At 37.1% G+C, this 18,934-nt stretch overlaps 5 protein-coding genes and 1 long non-coding RNA gene across 9 annotated transcripts; 3 read left to right on the plus strand and 3 right to left on the minus strand.

Moving 5' to 3' along the window:
- Nucleotides 1-316: 316 nt before the first annotated feature.
- On the minus strand, nucleotides 317-3,156 carry LOC109155758 (B-box zinc finger protein 22-like). Its single transcript, XM_019303404.1, has 3 exons — nucleotides 2,777-3,156; nucleotides 2,005-2,430; nucleotides 317-1,416 (listed from the first exon to the last, which is right to left on the minus strand). The coding sequence occupies exons 1-3, from the start codon at nucleotides 2,957-2,959 to the stop codon at nucleotides 1,135-1,137; spliced, it is 891 nt and encodes a 296-aa protein (XP_019158949.1). The 5' UTR covers nucleotides 2,960-3,156; the 3' UTR covers nucleotides 317-1,134.
- On the plus strand, nucleotides 1,487-18,638 carry LOC109155765. The gene is made up of 3 exons (XR_002049926.1): nucleotides 1,487-1,578; nucleotides 7,984-7,985; nucleotides 18,626-18,638. It is a non-coding gene; the product is annotated as an uncharacterized LOC109155765 (long non-coding RNA).
- Nucleotides 6,075-7,970, plus strand: LOC109155764 (E3 ubiquitin-protein ligase CCNB1IP1 homolog). Its single transcript, XM_019303411.1, has 7 exons — nucleotides 6,075-6,144; nucleotides 6,254-6,326; nucleotides 6,602-6,647; nucleotides 6,923-6,953; nucleotides 7,068-7,323; nucleotides 7,404-7,576; nucleotides 7,675-7,970. The coding sequence occupies exons 1-7, from the start codon at nucleotides 6,075-6,077 to the stop codon at nucleotides 7,968-7,970; spliced, it is 945 nt and encodes a 314-aa protein (XP_019158956.1).
- On the minus strand, nucleotides 8,195-10,100 carry LOC109155757 (NADH kinase). The gene is made up of 5 exons (XM_019303403.1): nucleotides 9,834-10,100; nucleotides 9,320-9,562; nucleotides 9,122-9,193; nucleotides 8,809-8,960; nucleotides 8,195-8,710 (listed from the first exon to the last, which is right to left on the minus strand). Exons 1-5 carry the CDS (start codon nucleotides 9,927-9,929, stop codon nucleotides 8,347-8,349), a joined length of 927 nt encoding a protein of 308 aa, XP_019158948.1. The 5' UTR covers nucleotides 9,930-10,100; the 3' UTR covers nucleotides 8,195-8,346.
- On the plus strand, nucleotides 11,076-14,528 carry LOC109155747 (zinc finger BED domain-containing protein RICESLEEPER 1-like). 3 transcript variants are annotated; one of them, XM_019303388.1, is made up of 4 exons: nucleotides 11,076-11,236; nucleotides 12,067-14,070; nucleotides 14,180-14,245; nucleotides 14,348-14,528. In XM_019303388.1, the coding sequence occupies exons 2-3, from the start codon at nucleotides 12,096-12,098 to the stop codon at nucleotides 14,233-14,235; spliced, it is 2,031 nt and encodes a 676-aa protein (XP_019158933.1). In that variant the 5' UTR covers nucleotides 11,076-11,236; nucleotides 12,067-12,095; the 3' UTR covers nucleotides 14,236-14,245; nucleotides 14,348-14,528. The 3 variants fall into 3 exon arrangements, with proteins under 3 accessions (XP_019158933.1, XP_019158936.1, XP_019158934.1); XM_019303391.1 differs by having other exon boundaries at nucleotides 14,353-14,528; XM_019303389.1 differs by having other exon boundaries at nucleotides 11,109-11,236; nucleotides 12,063-14,070.
- On the minus strand, nucleotides 14,554-18,013 carry LOC109155748 (trifunctional UDP-glucose 4,6-dehydratase/UDP-4-keto-6-deoxy-D-glucose 3,5-epimerase/UDP-4-keto-L-rhamnose-reductase RHM1-like). 2 transcript variants are annotated; one of them, XM_019303393.1, is made up of 3 exons: nucleotides 17,954-18,013; nucleotides 15,364-16,936; nucleotides 14,554-15,282 (listed from the first exon to the last, which is right to left on the minus strand). In XM_019303393.1, exons 2-3 carry the CDS (start codon nucleotides 16,924-16,926, stop codon nucleotides 14,830-14,832), a joined length of 2,016 nt encoding a protein of 671 aa, XP_019158938.1. In that variant the 5' UTR covers nucleotides 16,927-16,936; nucleotides 17,954-18,013; the 3' UTR covers nucleotides 14,554-14,829. The 2 variants fall into 2 exon arrangements, with proteins under 2 accessions (XP_019158938.1, XP_019158937.1); XM_019303392.1 differs by having other exon boundaries at nucleotides 15,364-16,939.
- Nucleotides 18,639-18,934: the final 296 nt, after the last annotated feature.

An 18,934-nucleotide genomic window follows, 5' to 3' on the forward strand; every position in this document is an offset into this window, starting at 1 on the left:
ACTTAGCTAAAAATTGCCCTAATGTATAATATATGGTTGCACTCTAAAGTTGCCCCACAACTCCACAAGCCATAAATGTTGGTTGCGTCCTAAAGTTGGCCCGCAACTCCACAAGCACAGCTTTAGACGAGGTTGGCTACATCGCAAACGTACGACCTAATTTAAGAAAAAATTTGATCTATAAAAATGGTTGTAGTGTGTTAAGAAATCTTAAAATCCAGAATTTAAAAACTTGAAGTTACTAAGCTACATTTTCATTCAAAAAAAAAAGAAGCTACATTTTCATTCATTGTAAATGAAAAATACATAATAAACATAATATCATGGAGATATCAGATACACATCTAACATCATGGACAACGAGTTAGCAACAAACGAGAAATCTATCAAACATCTTCTCAGGCTATTACATACAGAGAAAATTTTTCATTTGCTCTTGTCCATATCTGGCATCTATCCTTATCCACGTCCAGCAGGAATAGACACTCCCAGCTGCATCTGATAACAAAAAAAAACAAATCCAAATGATTGAATGATTCGTGCATTACAATCATTCGTTGATCATATGATCTTGCGGACTGATGCTATCTCCTCATGTTATGTGTCAACATCTTTATCAGGTGTGCCCAGAGAGAATATGGTTCACTTCTCTTGTCGGCATGCATTATCCAGCAAGATCAAGAGGTAAACACTGCATCATCCATTCATGTTATCCGCTAACAAATCATCTGCTGCTTTCGCTTTGTACAATATAATCATTCAATACTTGCATGTTGCTTGAAGCTCGGACCATCATTGTCTGTCAACTGCCAAGACAAGAAAAGTAGGGTCCTCGTGGCATTTATTTAGCACAAGTAGCACAAGAGTTGCAATAAATCCTCTGTGCTTAGTTTCATGATCCTTCATACTAGTGTGATGAGAAAGAGCCGAGGGATACTTACAGACAGAGTGGGAAGTTAACTTTCCCAAGCCAAAGATAAGCTCAACGATTTCTACATGCAGTAAGGCAACACTTCGTGACACAATTAAAGCACAGAAGCTAACATGAAAAAAGCAGTGAAACTCCTAATTCCTCATCGTATGTAAGTGTAGAGTGAATATATTAGTAGTCTAGTGTCTTTTTGAACTAGTAGTCTAGTACTCTCTTTTCCGTTTAGAACTAGTACTGTTTGGCTGTTGATGGTGAGGGTTCTGCAAGGGGGTGTAACATACATCAGGCACGAAGACTGCAGCATCAAATGGATTCCGGTATGTTTTAGGCCAATAAAATCCTGAGACCGTAGACGGGGAAGGAATTTGTGGAACAGCCCACGGTGCCTCAGGCACCTGACCCAAGCACTCATCACCATCTGGTTCTTTCTCAATGACTTTCAAAACAGAGGAGCAGTCAGAACCTCCGACCTTCCCACTACCAGCCTGATTGAAGTCATTGAACAGAAGAAATGAACATTAGCAAATGTATTGCCTGTCGTCTTCAGATCTGTTCAAAGCATCAAATTGAGAATCTCTACACATCATTTGAACTTTTCTACTCACAAGTTTTACCCTAACATATTATCAAGCAAGTAATTATAAATTGTATCTTCTAACATACACAGGTGTAAATACTGAAACAAAATTTAAACGTCACAGCACACTTAATCCTTTCATATTGCTGACCTCTCACAGACATTTGTATATTGGTTCAAATCTCTATATCTAATCAATATGCTCACCAATCGGAAGGGTAGATTTCCTACAGACACTAATTGTTCAGAATTTTCCTTGTGGCTTCAGGAGCATACATTTATGTACTTTTTAGCGATGAATTTAAGCTAGAGTAACTGAATGGTTATCCCTTATCTGAACAAATTGTGGAAATCGTGTAGCTAAGACGTTGACAACAACATATCATCATATCTTAAAATTCAAATGCAATCTGGTAAATAAACTCTGAATCTGGTCTGAAATGAACAAGTTGATGTATACACTATACAGTATAGCATATAATAGATCTAGTCATACCTTGGATGAGTTATTGTCCATATAACAATAATTCTGATCAAGATCACTTAACGCAAGGAATTCTTCCACCTGCCATTGTGGAACATTTACAGTTGCAGAACCCCCAAGCTGTGCTTTAGTAGGTGCAAGATCCCCAATCCCACTTATTTGTACTGGTGGTACTTCATTATATTGATGATTTGATGGCCCAGGGGCATTTGTCCTCGAAACAGAACGAGACTGTGTCTCTAAGACCTTCTTCCCAGACTGTGAATTCCCGGAGGAGGGCAATGGACCAGCTTCAATAGATTCAAGTCCCGCTTTCACTCCAGTAAGCAGGAATCTTTGATGAGCAGAGACGTATGCATTAGCTTTGTGAATAGCAACATCGCAGTTCCTGCAGAGCAAAGCTCGATCCTCCAGGCAGAAGAAGTAGCCTACCGTTTCCTACAACAAACACAAACCGACATACTAGACTAAGCACAAAATTACAGCTCCTGTTATCATTATCTATCTAAAAAAATAAAATAAAAATAATACAGTTCCTACAGCTCAGTAGTTTCTGTACATTACATGAATCAAAACAATCATTATCTGCACACAAACGTTGCATTTCACAAAGAAGCCAATCCACCTAACTCCAAAAGTTCGAGATAATAAAGTTGCTGGAGCTGAATACTTTCTATATACTACGAGGTTAGCAATTAGCAATTAGAAAATCGTTTTTATGTCCTCAAGCGTTTCAATCTAAAAAATATCCGATCCAACTACCTATAAAAGTCCGCGAAAATACCTGGCAGATGTCGCACTTGGGCATCGGCGAGGACGAGCCGGAGAGCGGAACTCTCTGGTGCTTAGAGGCGAGCTTATTGGCGGCGTGAACCTTGGCGTCGCAGGACCAGCAAAGCGCCGCCTCATCGGCGCAACACAGCACGTTCGCCTCCGCGACCTCACACACGTTGCACTGAATCTTCATCCTCCACCTTACTCCAGAGCTAGCTTTCCGCCACCGCTATTCTCTCCGGTAAAAAGGAAACCTGACCGGAAAAAAAATCGGCGACTGAATCGTATTCGTTGTTGTTGGGGAAAGTATGTGAAAGGGGGTTTAAGAGTGAGGGGGTGGGGTGGATCAGAGGATATTCTTTGTTTTTTGTAAGAATTTATTATTGGCGTTATTATTATACTGAGTAATTACGGAGTTTCTTAGATTTTATCAAGGCGGTCAGATTTTGTGACTCTGTATGGGGGAGGCAGTTGGACACGTGTCTGGTGGTGATGCAAATGTGCACGGACGTCACGGCACCCCTGTCCCCTGGGAAAACGGAGTTCTCTGAGACTCTGAAAATGAATATCTTCACGTTGAAGAATTGTTACAGTCTTTATGGGTAGTAAATCAAATATTGACGGTTAGATATGACCGACTAATGTTCAATCAATTCTTTTGTAGAAATAAATGTGAAATAAGCTATAGATCTACACGTTAAATTACAATTTGACTATTAAATTCAAAAAATTACAACTAAATCCCTGAATAATATAATATCATGCAATTGAATTGAAAGTGACATGTTTACTTGTTGAAGTGATTATTGAATTAAAAAATCAATATTTTATTTTATTTTAATACTTTTAAATAAAATAATTTAAAAAACAAAAACAAACCCCCGCCCCCACCCTATATTGAAAGGGCCTATATTGAAAGGGTTATAGGGCAACCTATCTGTCCCACGGAGCTTACTTGTGTATTTTCCGACCACACTAGTATACCTTTTGACCTCAATAGTGCATTTTTCGACTTCAATAATATATTTTTCGATCTCACGATTGCCTTGTGGAGTTCACTAGTGTATTTTCGGGCCACACTAGTATACTTCCCAAGCACACTAGTGCATTTTTTGACCTTGAGAATACATGCATACCTCCGGTCTCATTTAGTAATAGACCTCTGGCTCATCATTAGTAGACTCCCGATCTCATTTATTAGACCTCTCGGTCTGCGAATATCCCTTCATGGTCAAACCTTTAAAGACACTTGTCAAACATAGTTTCACCGTTCGATCTCCATACGACACATGGAGCACATGCGGGACTATTGGCATGTGTCCCCTCTCCACACTCTATTTAAAGGACATCTATCGCACTTGTAGGGGACTTTGGGCTCCCTGCCTACACCACTCAACTCGGAGCCTCCCGACCTCACATGGTCAGGATCCTAAATAACTTCTCAGTCACGCTAATCACCTTTATTTATCTTCCCGACAACTTCTGAGCCATATTATTTCACCCTCAATAGAATTCTCAATCACATTAACTGACCTAAAATAATCTACTTTGGCCCTGTTTGGTAAAATAGTTAACCTATATGTCAACTTTAGCTTATTTGACCACTATTAGTTTTTTTTTTTTTTTTTTTTTTTTGGAAAGTTGACCACTATTAGTTGTTTGACTTAGTTTACAACTAATATAAGTGTTTGGTTAATTAGTTTTTTTGTACTCCAAAATGCTAAAATTCAAAAAGCTACTCAAAACAACTTTTTCAATTAGCTTTTTGAGAAAATAAATTATACCAAACAACTATCAGCTAACATCTAATCTACTAATTAAACACATTTCTATAATCAACTAATGTTATCAACTAGTTATACCCTCTAATTAACCCAATCAGCTAACAGCTAACAGTCATTTACTAAACTAGTTATAATTCATATATATATATATATATATATATATATATACACACACACACACACATTTCTTATTATTATTATTATTATTATTATTATTATTATTATTATATAAAAGTTAGTTAACAATAACTAAACAAAGATAATCAAATTATTGTGACACCAACTTTAGAGTAATATAATATTACTAGATAATATTATAACTTGAACCAAACAATGTAATATCGCATTAATATACTCAATTATCCAAGTAATATTATACTCTGTATTACTTAAACCAAAAGCTCCCGGAAGATTCATGGGCAATATACACAATTTTCAAAAGGTGACCCTATGTCTTTTTTTCAAGCGCTAATTATTAATAAAAGTGACTTGTGGTTTCTTTTTAACACGTTCCTAACAAGAAATGTGACTTGTAACCACTAATTTTAAGGCGTAGTTTTGATTCCTTTTCAATAGAGACTATTAAAGTTCATAATTTTTTATATTGCACATGTAAAACTTACTAATTGGCAGAATAATAAAATCTTAATTTAAAATTATAAATTATTAAAGTCTCAGTTATCAAATTGTTAAAATTGTCACGTCATAAGTCCTAACAAATTAAAGCTAATAATACAAATGTTAACAATTAAAGGATTGAAATTACAATTTCACGAAAGGACATTGAAAAAAAAATGCTATATCCCTTTTAAAAAAAGCCAAATATCAACGGTTATTTATGGTTAGGCCAATTCCCGGGGAAATACTCTGTATATTTTTAAAAACAGATTTTTTGCCTCCATTTTCAAAAACAGATTTTAAAAGCAGAGAACACGCATAGACAATCTTCCATTTGCTTTCATTTTTTGTAATGCATATTCAAATCGTCATTTTCAGATTTCCCAGAGAAAACTATAATTCACAACGCTTGTAGGCAGTTCTACAGCATCACTGCGCAGATTTCAATTTGGAATGCGAGTTCGGCGATTTCCAGGTGATTCTCTTAGTAATCCGCCAAGTTGCCGACGAAACATGATTAGCGTTTATGTTTTTTAAGCTTCTAAATTTGACAAACAACGGAGTAACTTTTTGGAATTCGGATCTGTAACTTCTCGCTATCATCTCTCTTTCACTATCTCAGATTCTCAGGTTGCCTCTGGAAAATATAGAAAGTCCTCAAAATTGTAGCCGGTTCTGACTCCTGATTGCTGTCCTGATTAGGTTCTCTCAGCTCAGCTTTTTCTATGTCTGCAACCTGGATTAGTGCTATGTTTAGTACTTTAGTGCTACATATTAAATGCTTAGGTTTGAGATATTCAAATCCTAGAATGATTTTGAAGCTTATTGTTGCTTTAACTGATAGTTCAATTTATTTCCCAGCATCTATTGTGAAAAGTGATTTTGTCATAAACTTTGAATGTCAAAATGAGGTGCAATGCATGCTGGCAAGAATTGGAAGGGCAAGCCGTCTCCACCACTTGTGGCCACATCTTTTGTATCCAAGTAGCCCCGCCCCGTGTGCATATATATTATATATATACATGAATTCCTTTGCCACATTTTGCGGCTGTAGTCCATAAAAATTTCCTTAATCATATTAATAGGTACAGAAGATGCCAAGAAGATTCTCAGTAATGATGCTGCTTGCCCTATCTGTGATCAAGCTCTCTCGAAAAGGCAAGTGCCTAGACTTCATTAGTTGTGAACTGTAGAAGACAGTTTGATGTGTATATGACTTATCTTGAAGAGAATCTTCTCCTTTTTTCTTTATTGTTAACTTTCTGTTTTGGCCTTTCTTCTGCAATAGATGTGTTTTAGCTACTGATTTTACAAACTTGCATGGAGAACCTTAAATGATATTTTCCCCCCACCTTTACACTATGCAATTGTTCTTATCATTGATTGCACACCTATATCTTTTATGTTACTAAATACAAAATTTTGATCCTCAGTCTCATGAAGCCTGTGGATATCAATCCAAGTGATGAATGGATAAATGTAAGAAAGCTTTCCTGAAATAGTTCCTTTCTTATTTCCTCGCTATATCCTAATTCATATCATGGTTTATCCTTTCTCTAACATTTGGGTTTCTATGGGGTACTGGAATCATTCTTATTGCCCACCTGTCTGGCTCTTGTCAATTGTCAGTGTTTATAGACATTATATTTTTCTTTTCCTGCAAATCCAGTAGAGTGTCATCATGTCTGTTGTTCTATCATCAAGCTTATAGAGCAAATATCCTGTGATGCTGATTCTCTTTAACACTTGTGCAGATGGCCAACTCGGGGATATCACCTCAGATTTGTATCCTTACAGTTTGCTCCCTATGTTACTAGGTGAAGCAAACATTTCAAGAGTGGGTGTGGCAGACTCAAATTTAATATTCCCAATATCTATTGTTACCTTGACTATGACCAGTGATGAAGAGTGCTTATAGAAGCGTGATGTTCTACATTGGGCAAAAGGAGTTGGAAATGCAATTTAAAATGAACAGGATGGTAGCTCAGTGCCGACAGAAATGCGAGGTTATGCAACAACAATTCTCTGAAAAGTTTGAGCAAGTGCAAACTGCATATCAGAAGATGGGTAAGAGGTGCCAAATGATGGAACAAGAGCTTGAGAACCTGTGCAAGGACAAGAAAGAGCTTCAAGAAAAGTTTTCTGAAAAATGCAGGTGAGAGGTTTCATCATTATGAAGCATAAATATTTGAACTTTACACTATATGGAGTAACTTACTAACCCAAAACTGTCAGGCAAAAGAGAAAACTTGATGAAATGTATGATCAACTGAGAACTGAATATGAATCAGTGAAGCGGTCTGCCATTCGTCCTGCAGTACCCAATATGTACTCAAGAACGGAGCCTGAACTCTTCTCAAATGCTGCTAATATGATGAATAATAGAGATCATATTCATATGAGAAAAGGTTTCCATTCTGTTTTATAAGGGTGATATTCAGTTAGCTAAACAGAAGTTTATCTGTTTCATATACCCAAGAAATACTAGTTGACTTATCTCTTGCAGATTGGTCCGTTGCCACTCCTGACACTCCAGGGCCAAGAGAAGATATATGGCCACCTCCAGCAAGACAACACAGTTCAAACTCTGGCCCCTTTGAGATATCCAGTGGCTCGCCTGCGAAGCAATCAGGAATTCCAAGGGATACTGGAAACAGAACGGCTGGTGCTCGTCCCATGTTCAGCCTTGGAACTGCAACTGGAACTGGGGGTAGCAATCCTTCAATGACCCTTAGGAACCTCATCCTTTCCCCCATAAAGAAGCCTAGGCTCTCTCGCGGTCAGCCCCAAATGTTCACGTAAGCCACAAGTTTAGCAGTGATGGATCCCCATCTGCACTTTTTGCATTACTCATACTGAGCTCATTTTCCAGGTTGTAGACAAGAGGTTCGTGCATATTATTCCAGGAAAATACTCATGTTCATTAAGGTACCAATGGTTTGGAAGCTCATCGTGATTACCGGATATCAAGGTATTACCATAGAAATGTAGCAATTTTTGTTCTATTTCTTAAACAAACAAAAAAGTGGCAAGAAACAATATAAACTGGGTATGACACAAGAAATTTATGCTCCATGTTTCAGAAATATAATCCTCATTTCAGTTTCCAAGCCCACATGTTATACCTATACAAAAATTTATTTTTTTTGGTGCATATATACATATACACACTCATGAGTCATGACAACAAACGGGAAGGCAAAAAGACTTTCAACGTGGGAGTCTGTGAAGATAGTAAAACTGTGTCCCCATGTTGGACAGGATAAACAACATGGGAACCATCAACATAGATTATCCCCTCTTTACAGTGCCACGCAATCTCCATTAATTCATTGTGCTTCATAACTCCGTGCATGAATCCATGGCTTGCTCCAGGAGCAATGGGCTCCCTTACGATATACTGGAGCTCCTTGGATAGAATAGGCATAGCAAATCCACCTGCTGAGAGCATAGCTGCTGTTGATCCAGCAGCTGTTGACACTCGTAAACCACTTGATCTGCAATTAATCAAAGGGGAACAAGGCTGGTCGTCTTTCTTGATTCTGTCAAATATTAAGAGAGTTTATTAAACTAGTGTAATCTTTAGGAACCACATATAAGCTGTTTGTAACTTTGATTGATACTATAAAAGAACACTTGCCTGAATGAGAACCGCGAAACTGTTGCAGGACAAGGATGGGCAATCAATATATCATTAAGAGCATAAGTTGGCAGCTGTTGTGAATTGAGACGAATTAACATCCTTGAAACTTCTGAAGGCTTGGAACGATTCTCGAGAATATCATCTAATATCTGCATCGAAAAATATATTTGAGAAAGGTGAGTTCTCATCTAACTTTCTAGCATGCATATGTGAATTCTGTGTTATGCAAACTTAGATGCCCAATATATAATCCCATCGTGACCCCTAAAAGCCAATATAATAGCAAAGGCTATTGAGTAAACTGGCTTACTTGTTCAAAGTTATCAACAGTAGCTGCACAAAGATAGCCAGTGCTCCTTGTAGCATCAAAATCTTCATTGACCTGCACCACACAAGTATTTCTTTTAGCAAAAGGGTCGTTTTGAGCTTGAGAGATCAATTTAGGGACACAAAGGTTTAAGAAATAATTAAATCCAGGACTCCCATGATTATGAAAGCAGCAACTAACCTCTCTTGCCTGAGTTGGATCAGAATTCACTCCAAGAACCGGAATTTTATCATCCAAAAAATGGCTTCCCTGTAATAATGTACCATCGCCTCCTATAGTAATAACTAGATCTACATCTCGAATCGGCTGTAGGTCATGGCGGGAGACTGGTATGCAATCAACAAACTTATTCCTCAAAACATTCTGACAGAAATTTATAGCTTCCTTGTGAACCAAACGCCTGTTGTCTAGATGCTTTAGTACCTGCAATAACTTAAAGGTGAGACTTTGATGGTGATTCAAGGCCACATTTTCAACACACATCATTAACATAGGGAAACTCATACAGTGGAATCATATCAGTACACCCAGTTCAGTTCAGAAACTCTGGCTCCATTATTTTCACTTTCGAGTGGCTTTGGCATATTATCAAACACGTAATGAATGAAAGTGGTTCTTACGTAAAATCGTGATGTAGAATGGAAAAAAAAGGGGTTTAGAAATGAGTTCTATTTGTTGCGAAATATGGAATCACCTTAGGGTTCGTGACGCGCGACGAGAGACCATTGCGGTGGAGAGATGGGTACGCGTCGAAAGGTTTCAACAACAGCAGAAATCTTCTTCTCGCCATTGTTAGTGTTTTTTTTTTTTCCTTCCTTTTCTAGCTTTCTCCTGTGAGCCTATAATGGTACGGTTACGTAATTTTAATTAATTGTAGAGACGGTTTGAAAACCTTTCTCAAGTTCTTATTTTTTAGAATGTTATCATTTCGAAAATTCTAGGTATTCTTAACCAAATTAGTTATGTAGTTGGATTGATGAATAGTAAGTAGAAAATTTTAAGTTTGACTTATTCATTTGAGCCACCCAAATATAAGTAACTTAAATTACTTTACATTATTATGGTCCATTATTTGAGTCATCTATGATAATTTATTTACTTTATAGACATTCACATATTGAACAATTTATATGTTATTTTATTTTTATGTAGTTTTTTACCGATTAACGTTAGAGTTTAATTATTGTCAATACTTGCTTTTTTTTTTTTTTTTTTTTTTGGGTAATATAATCTTTGTAATAGCAACTTATAAATTATTCTTTAAAAGGATGTTATCAACTAATTTTAGTTTATTTGGTCACTATTAATTGTTTGACTTGGTGGAATAATTAATATGAGTGTTTAATTAATTAGTTTTTTGTAACAATTTATTGCTTTAAAATGTTAAAATTTAAAAACCTACTCAAAATAACTTTTTCCATCAGTGTTTTGAGAAAAAAGTCATTTTACATGTAATAAGTTATCAGTTAAGAACTAATTTACCAAATACTTTTTTACAATAAGCTATTGTTATCAACTTGTCAAACCCAGTAACTCAATCAGTTGATAACTATTTACCAAACATTCCATAATAAATAGTACAATAATCGATGATGAGACTTGTATATAATATATGGTGTTCAATAATATGAACAAATAAATACAAATTTACTCTATTTTATAATTGTAATTACAAAAATAACTAAAAATGGTGTGTTATAGCTCAAAAATATTACGGAGTATATCTTGTTTATTGTTTTAGCGAGAGAAAATGAATATAATTAACTAAAAAAAAAAAAAGAAAATTCAGGATCCGATCCCCAAATTCCCAGACCCAAATCGGACGCGGTACGCCCTAACCCTAAACCCAACCATCCAAATTTGGGTTAAATCTAAACCCAACTCGCAGATGAAAGATTACAACGTTGACCTGACCGGCTGACCCGCCCAAGCCCAATATCCAATTCCAAGTCGGGCATTTTCCGAATCTTCCCCAGTTACTCATATCCTTATTTTCACATCCAAATCCAAACCCTACCCTTATCTATCTCGGATCGGACGATCCGATCTCCGCCAAGCGTCACCGGAGCCCCGGCAAACACAGACATTCACCTCCAGGTCCGATATCTGTTCCGATCACCTCCCAACTTGCTTACAAAAACTTCAGCTTTAACCTCTGTTTTTTGCTGGATTTCTTTTGCTATGACTAGTTGAAAAGCTCAGTTGCAAATTTTATTTTATTTTTTGTTATGTCATACTAATTGTTAATTTAGCTTTTCTTGTTGTTAATTTGTTATGAAAGTTAATTTTCTAGTTTTTATTCAATGTAAAATTTGATTAACTCTATGGTTTCCAAATTAGTGTCTGGATTTCTATTTTGCTTTTGCCTTCATTTTATTTATTTATATGAGTATATGCATGCATGTATGGTTGCATTTAAGTACATCTCGACTGCTGACAGGGCTTTGAACTAGTGCCATGGGAGTGTTACTGTGTTAAGTAGAGACTAAATAGATGGTTGTTGCTTCAGATATATGTTATTAGTATAGAGAATCACTTGTTTGGTATGAAGCTTGGTTTTTTATTTAAGGGTCATGATTTCTGCTTGCTCTCATTATTGTGTCCTTGAATGTGTTAAGACTTCAGGGACCTGTCGGTAGTGATTGTATAAAGCATATACACACAAGCGCATTCATATAGACAAGCAGAGAATTGTATTTCATGATTGAACTTTGAATCACAAGGTGTATACTTTGGGCCATCTGCATGTTTACTTAAGAAAATGTATGTATAAATGCACTTATTATGTGTCAAAATGGTCACTGGATGCTCCACTTTCTTAGATATCGTCTACTTACTTTTATATATCTAATAGATAGGTTTGTTGCGTTGTGGTAAAAAAATTAAAAACAATGCTCTGATACGTTTTTTTTGGGGTTGAAAGGCAGGTTGGATTAAATAGCATTTGTTCCATGCGATGGAAATTTCAAGCGAGGCCCCAGCTAAGAGACCAAAGCGGTTGACGTCTGTTGTATGGAATCACTTTGAAAGAGTTAGAAAGGGAGAAATTTGTTATGCTGTTTGTGTACACTGCAAAAAGAAACTTAGCGGATCAAGTAACAGTGGGACAACTCATCTGAGAAATCATCTGATAAGGTGTCTGAAGAGATCCAATTATGATGTTTCTCAAATACTTGCAGCAAAGAGAAAGAGAAAGGATACTGCCCTTGCTGTTGCTAGTGTCACCTATGAAGAAGGGCAAAGAAAAGAAGAAATCATTTCCCCCATAAGTTACAAATTTGATCAAGAGCCAAAGAAGGAAGAAAGCAATATCCCTTTCAACCTTGGGAGTGTTAAATTTGACCAAGAGCGGAGTCGACTTGATTTTGCTCGCATGATTATGTTACATGGCTATCCACTGGCCATGGTTGAACATGTTGGACTCAAAATATTTGTGAAGAATTTGCAACCATTATTTGAGGTCATGAATAATAGTGCCATTGAACTTGACTGTATGACAATCTATGCTAAAGAGAAACAGAAAATTTATGAAGAAATACACAATTTGCATGGGAGAATTAGTCTTGTTGCTGACATCTGGGTATCAGCTGACAGTGCAAGGTATCTGTGTCTGACAGCTTACTATATCGATGAAGATTGGAAGCTGCGGAAGAAGATACTGAATTTTGTGACACTGAACACTGCTGATACAGATGACCTACTTTCAGAAGTTGTCATTAAATGTTTGACTGACTGGGCTATTGACCGGAAGTTGTTTTCTATGACTTTTGATGAATGTTCAGGCTACGATGAGATGGTCTTTAGAATCAAAGACTGGCTATCTCAAAACAAGCCTCTTTTAAAGAATGGTGAGTTATTTGATGTGCGTTGTGCATCAAATGTTTTGAAATCTATAGTTCTAGATGCCATGGAAGCACTTCGAGGTTTGACCCACAAGATTCGAGAAAGTATAAGGCATGTCAAAAGTTCACAAATAACCCTAGGAAAATTCAATGAGATTGCCCGGCAAGTTGGGATAAATACTGAGAGGCATCTAGTTCTCGACTATCCAATGCAATGGCATTCAACCTATACAATGCTTGAAACAGCACTAGAATATAGGGGTGCCTTCTCTCTCCTGCAAGAGAATGATGCTGACTACAAAATAAGTCTATCTGAAACAGAGTGGGAATGGTTAAGTTCTGTTACTGGTTATGTAAAACTTTTAGTTGAAGTTACTAAGATTTTCACTGGAAGCAAATATTTAACAGCTAATGTATATTTCCCAGAGATATGTGATATTCACATCCAATTAACAGAGTGGTGCAAAAGTGCTGATGAGTTTCTTGGTGATATTGCAACCAAGATGAAAGCCAAGTTTGACCAGTATTGGAATAAGTGTAGTCAATCTTTAGCAATAGCTGCTATCTTGGATCCTAGATTCAAGATGAAGTTGGTCGAGTATTATTATCCTCAGATTTATGGTAGTGATGCGCCAAATCACATCAAAGCAGTATCTGATGCTGTAAGGCAGCTTTTCAATGAGTATGCAATAGGTTCAACTTCACTTGATCAAGATCCACCTGGGCCTGGAAGCTTACCTAGCAGCAGTACTGGAACTAGGGATAGACTGAGGGGCTTTGACAAATTTCTGCATGAATCCTCACAAAATCAGAGTGTGCCATCAGATTTAGACAAGTATTTGGAAGAGTCAGTGTTTCCACGCAACTATGATTTCAAAATATTGAATTGGTGGAAAGTTCACACTCCTAGGTACCCAATATTATCTATGATTGCGCGTGATGTATTGGGAGTTCCTGCATCCACACTTGGACCAGAGTTAGCATTTAGCAATAAAGTTAGAATGCTTGACCAGCATAAGAGTTCACTCAGTTCTGATATTCGGGAAGCTTTAGTATGTGGTCAAGACTGGTTGCGTTTAGAAGCAGAAGGTACTTAGATTCTTTCTCCCCATATTTCCATGAAAAACATTTTGGTCTCTTCATGCTTTCGTAGATGTATCATAGTACCCAAGTAACAGAGTTAAATTTCATGTATCAGAACCCAACTCATCCAACAGCAACTATGCATTACCGCTTCTCATTGAATCAAGTTAACAGCTGCATGGTATGTTTCATCGCCTTGACATTTCCACCTTGCAAATGCATCCATATCATTTCTGATCAGATTTACTTTGATCTTCTAACATCTTTCTTGTTTTTGTTCAAGGTTAACTGAAGGATTGCTAGTGAGGTGATTGGTGTATGTTTTCTTTAGGTGTTTACAAACTTGTTCCTCAATTACAATGCTGAATGGCTAGATGAATTTGTAATTAAAATGTGTTTATAGTATTTATCTGTTTGCAGAATCTTGATTTTCATCAATGTGAAAAGGTCAATGATTTGCTTTGATATTATTATCTTTTGCTTTTGGTGTTTATGCCAAGATTACCAATTGGATTGAGATTTAAGCATTACATCCTCTCACACACTGCCATAAGACAACAAATACACCCTAATACAGCCACTATAGAACATTCTGTATTTCTGAAAAGTGGCAAATTATTCTGCACTTATTGGCACTCTAACCACTATCAAGATTTCAATAAAAGCAAAAGCAAAAGAAGAAGGCTGAATTTAAGAATGATAACTTAGGCTGCTAGGTCATGAATCCTGGACCCAGAAGGATAATTGGTTGAAAATCTTGAGAACTTATTTTGCTGGGGTTTTCCTGTTTGGTTCAAAGACATACTTGATAAGAGATTCCTTGATTGGTAGCAGTTGAGGGAACTCTTTCTTCAATTTGGATGCATCCATCTCATTGTTACTTCGAGGTGCGATGATCACCTTTGCCTGCTCTTCCAGTGTGAAGTTGGTCCAACGAAATTGTGGATCTATATACTCTCTGTACATCTCCAGAATCTCATTATGGGTAACAACCCCGGGGTTTGTGAAGTTCCATATCCCCCTGAGGTTACGCTTTGCCATCTCAATGGAAATTGGGAGAAGCTCATCTAAGATGCTCATGCTGTTGGGAATGTTCACGACCTTATCATAGTGAGAGATTTTGCAGATGAAGTTGCGAGGGTTGCTGAGGTCTGAAGATATTGGCATACGAACTCTGAGGGTGCAGACATTATCATATTCTGTAATGAGCTCTTCCACCTGGTTGAAGAAAATAAGAACAAGAGCATGAATACATGCAACAGAGCTAAAGAAAACCGGAAGACAGACAAGTAAGTTTACCATGGCCTTGGTCTTTGAATAGAAAGAACCTATGAAGTTTGCTTTGTCTTTCTCCTTGAATCCAATCCCAGAACCTTGAGGGTGTGCAGCATCGTATTCAAATATGCAGCCAGTGGCGAAGTTCACCAACAACAGATTGTGGTCTCTGCATACATCTGCTAAAGTCAATAGACCAACAACATTGGTGCGGATTGTTTCTGTCTTGTGAGTTTCACACCAGTCAATATTGGGTCTGCCAGTGATGCCTGCAGCATTGAACACATGAGTGGGCTTTGCAGACCGTAAGTCAGCCAAAAGCTGAGAGCGGTCCTCCAGACGCCCCCTTCCATATTCATAGGGAATTCCCTGTTTCTCGCACAACTTGCCAAGCATACCACCAATCCACCCAGTTCTGCCATAGATCAAAAACTTGTAAGTCTGCTTCTGAACTGAGTTGTTGTTGCTTTTGTGTGCTGGAACTACTACCATGTGTGTTGGGTTTGGCCTCCTGGGGATGTTAGATTCAGAACCATTAACATGTTTTTCTATCCTTCCAGGCATCATTAGCATTCTGGGATGGGGAACCAATGCACAAGACACATCCCCCCACCAATCAGGGTTGCTGGTATACCATTCAATTGTCTTCTTCAACCCTTGCTCCCATGTGGTTCTCTCTGACCAACCCAGTTTCTTCAGCTTTTGATCATCTAAGTAGTATCTCTGGTCATTGAATGGCCTGTTCTCCACAAACTTGATTTTTGTTTCTGGGTCCATCCCAAAATGACGGCATATATCTCTAGCAACATCGGTCACTCTCCTCTCCTTCTTTGTCCCGATGTTGTATACATGACCAAGCTCTCCCCTGTGAAGAACCACCTCGAAAGCCTCTGCAACATCCTCACAGTAAAGATAGCTCCTGACGTTAGAACCATCTCCATGAATAGGGAGAGTCTTCCCCTGCATGGCTAAAAGAATGAACTTAGGGATTAGCTTCTCAGGGAACTGGTTGGGGCCGTACACATTATTCCCTCGGGTGGTTATTACAGGCAAGCCGTATGACCTTCCATAAGCCATAACCAGCATTTCTGCCCCGGCTTTTGTAGCAGAATATGGGTTCGTGGGAAGAAGCTGCGAGGCTTCATGGTTTCCCACGATGGCGTCCTCCTCAGTCTCCCCATAGACCTCATCCGTGCTGACATGAATGAACCGCTTGATCTGACCAGTAACCTTGCAGGCCTCCAAGAGAACATGAGTGCCATAAATGTTGTTCTTGGTGAACTCAAAGCTGTTGCCAAAGGAGTTGTCAACATGGGTCTGAGCTGCAAAATGCATTATGGTGTCAATGGACTCGGTGACGAGAATGTGGTTTACAAGATCAGCACTCCCGATATCTCCCTTGACAAACTTGAAGTTAGGGGACGAGCTCGAGGGCAGAAGGTTCTTGAGGTTTGAGCAGTAGTCAAGCTTATCAAGAACAACAATCTTGTAATCTGGGTAGTTCCTGATAAGCCTGTTTGCAACATGGGATGCAATGAATCCGGCAGCTCCGGTGACAAGGATGTTCTTTGGGGTATAAGCTTCCATCTTAACCGAGCTTCTATGTACAACAACAAACAATTTTCAGATATACATCAGATTCTGAACTGGAAAAGATTCTTGACCACAAATGCAAGCAAACTATATCTTCTACATTCCAGCAGAAAATTGAGTTTAACTTGGCAATAAGTTGCCAGAATCATCACTTCAGATTCAGAGTAATAACAACAGCAGACTGCAGGCAGACAGGCAGAAAACAGGTGTTCCAAATCCTTAACTAATACAAATCACATGCAACTAGTGTTTCACTTTTCTATGTTCCTTACTTCTAGAAATGTTTTCTGGTGTACAAGTGACCCCAAATAGTCAAAAGAGTAAATACATGAAAAGGAAAGGTCACATAAATCTGCTTTTTTTTTTTTGGATATATGAACCATATGGTACGATTACACAATCAACCAGAAATTTCAATGGAAAAAAATATGTATACTATTCAAAGGTAAAACTTTGACCACATGTCTAACTTTTATTGACGGGCAAGAAGAGCCCACGAAAATAAACCATGACCCACTTTTTTCTAGAATTAATTAGCATTAACAAAGGTAAAAAAAAAAACTGGGTAAGAACTAAGAAGCAGGAGCACATGTAGTATATATCACTTAATATTAAAAAATAAGGACCCTAGATCTAGCAAGAGAGCATAGTTCTGCACGATAAGATAGTGGAGCAGTAAATCACGGTGTCTTTTAAGTGAGAGGACCAGTGTATGGTGTTTACGAGAAATCCACCAATCCCACCATATTAGATGTAAATCGGAACCCACCAATCCCACCATATTAGATGTAATTCATCTATTATCTGAGTACCAACTGAACTGATCATGTAGGCACAGAAGACATGGCTAACCCATTACTCACAAGCAATTCATAATCGCACATACAAATATACAATACATGAAGATGAAATTAAAGACAAGTAAGGCTAAAAAACAAAACTTGATCAGAAAGAATTGAAGCAATGGCAGCAAAAACACAATCTTGAAAACTATAAATAAGAGAAGAGAAAATTGACTCACAGCTGCCTGGTGAAGTCAGCTCGGATGTGATGAGGTTGAAGAAGCTAAGGAGCTGAGGAGTGAGGAGGAAAGTGAAGAAAGCCTCTGCAGATATATATACGCATCAGGTGGGAGGCAAAACACGCAGATCCCACCCAAAATTGCATGCGTCTCACGCGTACTTTTCTTAATTGTTTCTTTAATTTTGGTCTTCACTCCAATACAAGAAACCAATATAAATTGATTTCAGAAAACAAAACCAAAAAAAAAAGAAGTAAAAAACATGCAATGCTTATAAAAATCTTTTAGGTCCACTGGAATGATGTACGGCTCGATCTCTGCAAATAGTAAAACTATAAATATTATACATAAATATTATATTACTCCCTAATTGTTATCAGTTTTTTTAGGAAATATATTTTTTTCTTCAGTACATTAGGAAAATGATCCTTTTATGTCGTTTATATAAATTTCTTAGGTTGTACCTTTCAAAAACACGTAAAAGTTTTCACGCATTATTGTATGATCGAGGGTCTAAAAATTGATGAATTTTAAATAGAGAACCAAATGTGTCTTAATTAAAAGTCTAAAGTTAGTCTCAAATTGTCAATATATTTAGGAAATTAAAATAGAATTAACCTTATGCTTTAATGAAACTCATTACGTAGTGTATATGTTTGGTAATTATGAAAGTTTCAACTTTTCTGATAATTTTAAATGTGGAAAAATTATTCCAATGTTTGGTAAAACCTTTAACTTGAAAACTTGGGGTCAACTAAGAATTATATTTTTTTAAATAAAAAAAATATAAGCATATAGAGAGTATGATTATGTTTCCGAGGTACATGAAAAATATAAAACTTATTCAATTATATATTTATCCTTTTTTATGCAAAGTTTTTTTTTTTTTTTAATCATGTTAATAATACGAGTTAGTAATTTATGCTTATATGTGATAAATGTATATTAGATATTTAAAAACTACTCCTATAAAAGTTTTAA

Source organism: Ipomoea nil, unplaced genomic scaffold, assembly GCF_001879475.1.
Source record: "Ipomoea nil cultivar Tokyo-kokei standard unplaced genomic scaffold, Asagao_1.1 scaffold2704, whole genome shotgun sequence".
Classification (NCBI taxonomy): domain Eukaryota; kingdom Viridiplantae; phylum Streptophyta; class Magnoliopsida; order Solanales; family Convolvulaceae; genus Ipomoea; species Ipomoea nil.